The sequence below is a fragment of the Ranitomeya imitator genome, chromosome 3 (assembly GCF_032444005.1).
Source record: "Ranitomeya imitator isolate aRanImi1 chromosome 3, aRanImi1.pri, whole genome shotgun sequence".
Lineage (NCBI taxonomy): Eukaryota > Metazoa > Chordata > Amphibia > Anura > Dendrobatidae > Ranitomeya > Ranitomeya imitator.
In genome coordinates, this window is record NC_091284.1 from 588,895,948 (window position 1) to 588,904,896 (window position 8,949).

Consider the following 8,949-nt stretch of genomic DNA (forward strand, 5'->3'; position numbering starts at 1 on the left):
TGTACTACTTTCCAAATGTGGGCCAGTCTTTAAAAGGTTAATTTTGCTTTAGTAAAATTATGATTGGTTTTGCTTTTTCTGTATTATGATCAATTACACAGTTTCATAAATGTGGCCTATTATTTCTACCTTATATTAGAGAGCATTGGTATAGTAGGTGAGACAGGCTGAAGCCGCATCATGGAGGACAGCAGTTCTATGTCACTGATCAATCACTGGAGTCTCACAAGTATAGCTCATTACTGTATTTCAGATGTCTACCTTTGTTCAAGCCTATTGTCTCCAACAGAAACTCTGTAACCATCAAGCCAGTTGCCTCTCATGAGTAAAACTTCTTGAACTATTGCTTGCATGTGTCTGAATTCCTTTCGCAAACTTTGTAGAGTGTGGGGAACCTATCCAGTCCATCAAAGTCTTGAGTAGCCATACTTTTAAAATGGGCTATACTACTAAAGTAATCAAGTGGGCAACCAAACCTATATTTCTCTATATCATCTTTTTTTATTCCAGCTCTCTTATTCACCTAGACTAATCTCATTTATGATGTTTGCCTGTCACACATCAGATTCCAACAAATGTTTTTGACATTTACTTGCATATTTCATATGAAAGCCATTATTTTCCACACTGTCCAAAAATTCCATGTGGCATTTGTTTGATTCATGAGCCTATCTAGCAATCTTACAATTTGCATCAAATAATATAAAATACAAACTATGTCCACTATACTACAAAAGTCCTATGTGGCAGGTTAGAAAAAATGGTACTTGTATGGAAAATTCCTTTATTAACAGGTTTATTCCTTGTAACAAGTATACAAATATTATAGTCATACCGGCAAATTCTTTGAAAGCGTGACAAAAGAAAAATTTCAAAAGGTTCTTTAACAGCTGCACCAGTACATAAAAGTGGCTTAGGGAGCAAAATGTTGGTCTGTGTTCACATCTGTATTGATTAAATATTTCTAATACTGCACTGTTTTATTCTAGTAAATGACACCAAGAATAAAACCTAATGGACACTATTATACAGTTGTGTGGAAAAGTGTTTGCCCCCTTTCTGATTTCCTAATCTTTTTCATGTTTGTTACTCTTAAAAGGAACCTGTCACCCCGTTTTTTCAGTACGAGATAAAAATACTGTTAAATAGGGCCTGAGCTGTGCGTTACTATAGTGTATTTTGTGTACCCTGATTCCCCACCTATGCTGCCGAAATAACTTACCAAAGTCACCGTTTTCGCCTGTCAATCAGGCTGGTCAGGTCATATGGGCGTGGCAACATCGCTGTTTCTTCCCCCAGATCTTGCCTATCTTTCCGTTGGTGGCATAGTGGTTTGCGCATGCCCATCTTCTGAATTCACTGGGCAGGAGAAGAAAAAACGCACGATCTGCGCTATTTCCCCGGTGATCTGTGGGGGCGGCCATCTTCCTGAGGCCACGTGTGCGCATATGGAGTCCTCTGCTGCCCGGGGCTTTAGGAAAATGGCCACGGGATGCCGCGCGTGCGCAGATGGAGATCGCGGCGGTCATTTTCCTGAAGTCGAGATGCAACTTATAAAATGTAGATATGTGCAAAGCACACCCACATTCTGCTCACCTAATCTATCTTGTATCCCAGAATGTGTTTGACAATCCATTGTATAATCTATATTCTTGCCAATTTATTATGTAACTCTATATTTCTTTTTGATCTTTGGGCTTTAAAAAGGCCAGGCCCTGAAAATAAAGACCAGAGACTATTTGGACAGACAACGAGCAGTGTGTCTCTCTGATTATTGCTTCATTGCTTGGGTACCTAAGATACAGAACACCTGAGTAGGTCAGAAATCCCTTCTCTAACAGTTTTTAAATGAATGTCTTTATTATTAAGGGAAAAAGAAATTCAAACCTACAGGGCCTTGTGTGAAAAAAATGATTTCCCCATAAACCTAATAACTTGTTGGGCCACCCTTAGCAGTAACAACTGTAATCAAGCATTTACGATAACTGGCATTGAGTCTTTTACAACACTTTGCATGAATTTTAGTCCACTCATCTTTGCAGAATTGTTGTAATTCAGCCAAATTGGAGGGTTGCGAACATGAACCACCTTTTTAAGGTCATGCCACAGCATCTCAACCAGATTAAGGTCAGAACTTTGTCTAGGTCATCCAAAGTCTTAATTTTGTTTTTCTTAAGCCATTCAGAGGTGGAAGTTCTGGTATGTTTTGGGTCATTGTCCTGCTGAATAATCCAAGTGCATTTTGGGATTTTGTGATATACAGCAGAATTCATGGTTCTATTTACCACAGCAAGTTTTCCAGGTTCTGAAGCAGCAAAACAGCCCAGATCATGACACTACCACCATCATATTCTTCTGTTGGTATGATGTTCCTTTTTGGAAATGCTGTGTTACTTCTACGCCAGATGTAATGGGCATACACTTTCCAAAAAGTTCAACTTTTGTCTCATCAGTCCACAGAGTATTCTCCCCAATGTCGTGGGGATCATCAAGATGTTTTCTGGAAAAACTGTGACCAGCTTTAATGTTCTTATTGCTCAGCAATTTTTGTCTTGGAACTCTGCCATGCAGGCTATTTTTGCCCAGTCTCTTTTGCCCAGTCATGAACACTGACCTTAACTGAGGCAAGTTAGGCTTTCTATTCTTTTGATGTTGTTGTGGGGTCTTTTGTGATCTCTTGGATGAGTCGATGCTGCGCTCTTATGGTAATATGGTCAGCCACCCAATCCTGGGGAAATTCATTTCTGTTCCATGTTTTTGCCATTTGTTGATAATGGCTCTCACTGCAGTTCGCTAGAGTCCCAAGTCTTTAGAAATGGCTTTATAACCTTTTCAAGACTAATAGATCTCAAATACTCTGTTTCTCATTTGTGCTAGAATGTCTTTGGATTGCGGCATGATGTCTAGGTCTTGAGGAACTTTTGATTTACTTCACTTTTCCCTTAATAATGAAGATCTTTATTTAAAAACTGAATTTTGTGTTTACTGACATATATAACTGTGACAAACATGCAAAGAATAGGAAAAAAAGAAGGAAAAAACATTTTTTCACACAACTCAGGGGATTCATCAGGCACTGAGGGTGACCAACATGAGACAAGTACATGCCTTGCATGAATTTAGTTTTTCTTTTTATAATGTAGAAACAGAATATTGGAAATCATAACATAAAAACTCACATTTACTTGTAATAGACACTGCTGTCATTATATGAACCTGCCAGATCCTCTATTTCTTAATTTGCCCCCTTTACCACTAAGACCTTTATTCAGGTATTTCATTATAGTGTTTTTTGATTTATACAACTGCACATATTTGAGCAAAATCAACTTCTATCCAGCACCTCACTGTATTCTAGTCCGATGAGGGGTTGATTGACAGTCCATGCACTGCTGTCATCTTCACAGTTTGTCCTCATCCTGGCAGCTCTATTCTCTTGCCACAGTTCTGCCCTGCAGTGGGTTGCCGAAGCATCTGCTTTAGTATTGGCAATCTATTAGCACAGTTTTGACAGGTGAATGGTGATGTCGGGAGGAGCGCCAACTGTGAAAATGCAGTAAGTACAGGGAGGGTCAATAACATACAGGGGGCGTAATTGCAGCTACTGAACCTGGACTAGTCTTAGTGTGTAAAGACCTCGGTGGACTAATCAGGGCTCAAGAGCATACAGTGAAGTGCTGTATGTAAGTTGATTTTGCTCAATTTTGTGCAGTTGCATAAGACAATAAAACACAATCCTAGAATTTTTGAATAAAGATCTAAAAGGTCATGAGGGGGAGATAATTTAAAAGATGAAAATGTAAAAGTATAAAGGGACCTGACCAGTTCCCTTTAAAAAGTATTAAAAATTCTAAAATATACAAATCAGGCCTATGTGGAAGACTGCGGTAGTCCAAATTGCTCCCGCTAGTATGATATTTGGAGCTGTAATATATCTACATTTTGAGGTACCACATGGGTTTCAACACAAACCCTATATTTCATGGCTTATATTTTATGATTACAAGACTGAAAGACTGTAATGTCTTTTAAAAACATAACACATTTGTGGAACTTCCATGACAAATTTCAAAATCAAGAGCGTTATTCCTCCTTCTATGATACTGGGCAGAACCATGAAGTGTTCTCCCTGGCATTACTGTACATGCATATTAGGTTGTCTACATTATTTTATAGGCTTCCAACTTTGCTATGAAGAATATCCGATTTAGTCAACATTATTTTTTTTAATTAAATTAGTTAGATTGTTAAGCCATTGGATATCATTAGCCGTCTCCTCTTTTTCAAAACTCACATCATGTACAAAAATATCCAGAAGGAAGAAAGGTGTATTATCGTGAACACTTTGGGAACACTGTACATGCACTACTTTTGTGATGTCTATTTAGGCTGGGTTCCTATGCTATGGCTTTATGATCACTTTTAGTGATGAGCGAATATACTCGTTACTCGAGATTCGTCGAGCATGCTCGGGGGTCCTAGAGAAACATGTGGGGATTCCCCAGCAACCAGGCAACCCCGACATGTACTTATGCTGGCTATCAGATGTAAATCATTCAGCTGCGGCAAGAAAAACTAAAACTCTGAGCACTTAAAAATACTCGGAGGACCCCTGAGCATGCTCGAGAAATCTCGAGTAATGAGTATATTCGCTCATCACTAATCACTTTATTATAATTTAAAACTTAGTGTACATTAATATATATTTGGAATGGGCTATGTGGATTCACAACTAACCCTTGAAACAAATTTAAAAAATGTTTAACCTAAAAAAAAAAAAAATACATCACGCTAGCGTTTCTCTAAATTCAATATCCTTGCATTTACCAAGCACATAAAAAGAGCAATAAAAACTTAATAAAACTGTAGATGCCCATATAAATTGGAGCATAGAAACCCAACCTTACCTTGCATTTCAGGAAAGCTTGTGACATAAGCACTAATTGTGTATTTAGGGTTCCATTACCCAAACAGAGACCAAAGTCAAGTTACTTGTTTAGGGGGTATTACCATGGCATAAAGTTGCCAGGGTATGTTATATTTACTGATTGGGTGGGTCCAACTGCTTGGTCTCCACTGATGCCTATAGCCAAGGGGCTAAGAACATTTTAACCAAGGGGCTAGTACTTTTTTCAAATAGCACCAACTCAAGGGCAGTACCATAAACTGCAGCAGGGTCCAAATCAAGTAAATGATGTTGGATTTCAATCCCTGCACAGCAGTTGAGCAGGAAAAGATACTTATGTGCCGTAATATTGTCAGTGCCTCACTAAAACTGATACTTATGCCAGGTGAACCCAAGTGTCATCCAACATGGCAGCTCATGCTTTTTCCTATGCAATGAACAAACTATCAGAACAGGCCTCAAAAATCAACTGGCAGTGAAGGCATAATATGTTGGAAAACCAGTAGCCTGTAGCTTGACAACATTTATAATTTGTTGATGTATATGCTTATTAGCCGGGGTCATTACTGTTCATAATTTGATATATGGTATGCATTAGTTAATACAACAGTTTTTATCACATTTATGCAGACGGATTGGCGGAAGACAGTGTTTCTTTTTTCTATAGGTTACTTTGACACATATGCACAATAGTAAGGGCTTTCTGGAAATCGCATCCACATTTCAGCAACTCTAAGTTTATCCTAATTACGGAAAGAGTGCACAGCAGCTCTCCAAAGTGCAATTCAGCATTATCAGGAGATGAACACACACAAAGCGAATACATCAGGGAAACCCAAGCTGATACCTTGGTCCAGTCTTATGAGACAGCAGGCTAGACCACTCAGAGAAAATACATGAACATATTATTGTCAATGTGCAGAGTGGTGCATTATGCTTTTTAGCCTATAGTACACTTTTCAGATTTAGCTGGCGTTATTGCCCAATACAAAGTATGCAAACTACAATCAATACCCTTCTACTAATAATGTTAGACTATAAATAGAGGTATTAAACAGATAATTCTGCAGCAATAATGGTCAAGCATAACTATTAAAAGTGATGATTTACTATTGAATTACGAGCAGTAAATCAAATATAAATAGTTCATATGGGTAATAAAATGACTGTGTTTTGTCCATTATTCAAAAATAGGAAACACAACATATCCATTTTAATTCAAGCAATGATTCTAACCAAAATGATGCAGTATCTTTGCTTCTTGGGTATCACTGTAGCACTTTGATATGTAACATCCCAGGCTATTTGCAATAAGTGTCTTCCTAGCTTCTTCATTGACATGAAAGATTAGAAGAAACTGTCCAGCATTCTAAGTAACATGACATGCAGTCCTAGACCCTGAGCCAATAATGCACACAGTATCTGCTCCAGGTCCAATCATTTCATGTCACTTACACCTATACTGAGCTTGTCAATAGTGCTGCCTTACGTAGTGACATGTGAATTGATGGTAAATTAGCATAGAATATACTTTACAACACTCAAAATAGCCATAAATATGTATCTAACAGTAACAGTGGCAAGTTAAACCTGGAAAGATGACTAATAGAACAATTAAGGGTTCGTTTTCAAAGGATGAATATTCCAGCCCAGCAGTGTAATGCATTGATTGATGGGATGAGTGAGAACAAAGATTGTTCTTACCTGATATCTCCTGGTAGGGGACACTGGCCAGGCTGAATCCTTTAGCACTATATGCATGTCTGACCTCATTGCAGCTTCCAGCCATCACATCAGCCCCAGAGAAAAGTGACAGTAGCATAGGTCCCCAGATCCAAAACATGGTGTAAGGTCTAATAATCCAATGTTAGGGATTCCCAAAATATTCCTGTCTTCTTTTCAGTAAGAAAAACACTTGCCAGTTCTTTTTGGCACTGCAAGAAGAAAGAATTGTCATCCAGCCCAGTAAGACCCTAGGAGTGCAGATGATTGAGGTGCAGAGCCCTTTTACTCATCCCTTCACAAATGGCAGAAAACTTTTCATTAACAGCAGCAGGATCCTTGCTTGCTTCTGTAGACAGATGTGAAGTGAGCAGCCTGGGTGTAGGATGCTGCAGGGATGAGAGCCCTGTATTCTAACCTATGTGCTATATATGTGACCTGCTGTCAGTACTGTATGTTCTGCTCTACAGATGTCACACTGTGCCAGGCTACTGTGCATAGTGCAGGCAGTTCTGCTCTACACAAGCTCCCTGACCCAGCTGCCAGCACAAATCCTGGAGACACAGTGAGACGTGCTGTACATTGTATTGCCTCAATCTAGGAACCAGGCTGATAGGGAAATGCAGAGTGGAGTCACCGCACGCCGTATAATTGCCTATCAGATTCTCAGACATTCTTCTTCTGTATAGGCTGCAATCACTCCAGCGATGAGATGGACAGTGCAGTGCACAGAGCTATTGCATTGTAACTAGTGGATTTCTCTTACAAGCAGGGTGAAGGTTTCATAAGAAATACATTTCTTACCTGTTTTTGAAAAAAAAAATGAAATTCCCCATTTGCTTTATTTCACACATCAGTCAATATTACTACTTTGTGCTTCTATTCGAGTGTAGCATTGCAATTATACCAGTCTGGAAGGAAACACCTACAGAGTTTGAGAACACTTGTGTCACAATTTAGATTATTAAAGGGACCTGTCATTAGAGTCATGCTGCTGAAACTGTGGGCCATAAGAATCAGAGCCTGGCTGTACAATTGCCGCCAGGTACACTTCAAAGAAATCATAATTATAGCCCCGGCCGGACTATAGATGAGTGTATTGCTCAATGAAGAATCCAGTTTGAGTCAAAAACTCTAAATTGAAAAGTCTCTCCCAACGTACACACATAGGAGAGACATGTCAATCAGCAGGAAAGGAGCACGAATAAGTCAGTCGTGGACCACATTGGACTAGCCAGGGCTTTTCAAATTAGGCTATGCTCCTACGATGAGAATTTGGTGAGTTTTTGATGCTGCAGAATTTCTGCATAATTTTTGCAACCATTATAAAAATTACGGTAGGTTACCTGCGTTTTTTCATTGTGTTTGTTTGCATTTTTTTTACAAGTGCTTTTATTACGTTTTTGAGGCTGCGTTTTTTTTCTCTTGTTGGTATGTCATGCTTTAACACCTTTTTGACATTGGGCTTAATAGTACGCTGATGTCAGACTCCTTCCCTTTGATGTGGGCTCCGAAACCACATCCTCTGGCACATGTCAGCTGTTTTGAACAGCTGACATGTGCCTCTAACAGCCAAGGGTGGATTCCATTTGCAAGTGAGCATTTCTGCTACATCATCGCCTGTATGTAGCATAGCTGATAAGATTATGGCAGCTTCTAGACTCCCATGGAGGCCATTGAAGCATGCCAAAAGTAAAACAAAAATGTTTTTAAAAATATAAAAAAAATAAATGTTCAAATCACCCCCCTTTCGCCACCATACAAAATAAAACTATTAAAACAAAATTAAACATACAAATATTTGGTATCACCACAATCAAAATTGCCCAATTGATATAAAAAAAATGAACCTGATTGCTAAATGGGGTAGCAAGAAAAAAAGTAAAAATACCAGAATTACTTTTTTTTGGTCGCCACAAGATTGCTTTAAAATGCAATAACGGGCGATCAAAAGATCATATCTTCATCAAAATGGTATCATTAAAAACATCAGCTCGGCTTGCAAAAAATAAACCCTCACCAAACCCGAGATCACGAAAAAAGGAGACGCTATCGGGTATCGGAAACTGGCACAATTTATTTATTTATTTTTATCAAACTTTGTAACTTTTTTCACGACGAAATAAAAACAAACCTAGACTTGTTTGGTGTCTATGAACTTGTAATGACCTGGAAAATCATAATGGCAGGTCAGTTTTAGCATTTAGTAAACATGGTAAAAAAAACAGCTGTGAGATTACAGTTTTTTTGCAATTTCACAGCACTTGGAATTTTTTTCTCGTTTTTGAGTACACGACATGGTAAAATCAATGGTGTCTATG

General features: G+C 38.6%; 1 protein-coding gene across 2 annotated transcripts in view; it reads right to left on the reverse strand.

Moving 5' to 3' along the window:
* GPC6 (glypican 6) overlaps positions 1 to 7,356 on the reverse strand; it is a 1,713,043-nt gene extending 1,705,687 nt beyond the window's left edge. The window contains exon 1 of one of the 2 annotated variants that reach the window (XM_069758052.1): positions 6,611 to 7,356. In XM_069758052.1, coding sequence (XP_069614153.1) covers positions 6,611 to 6,749 — 139 coding nt within the window. In that variant the 5' untranslated portion in view covers positions 6,750 to 7,356. The remainder of the gene's footprint in view (positions 1 to 6,610) is intronic. The other variant, XM_069758051.1, reaches the window with a different exon arrangement.
* Positions 7,357 to 8,949: the final 1,593 nt, after the last annotated feature.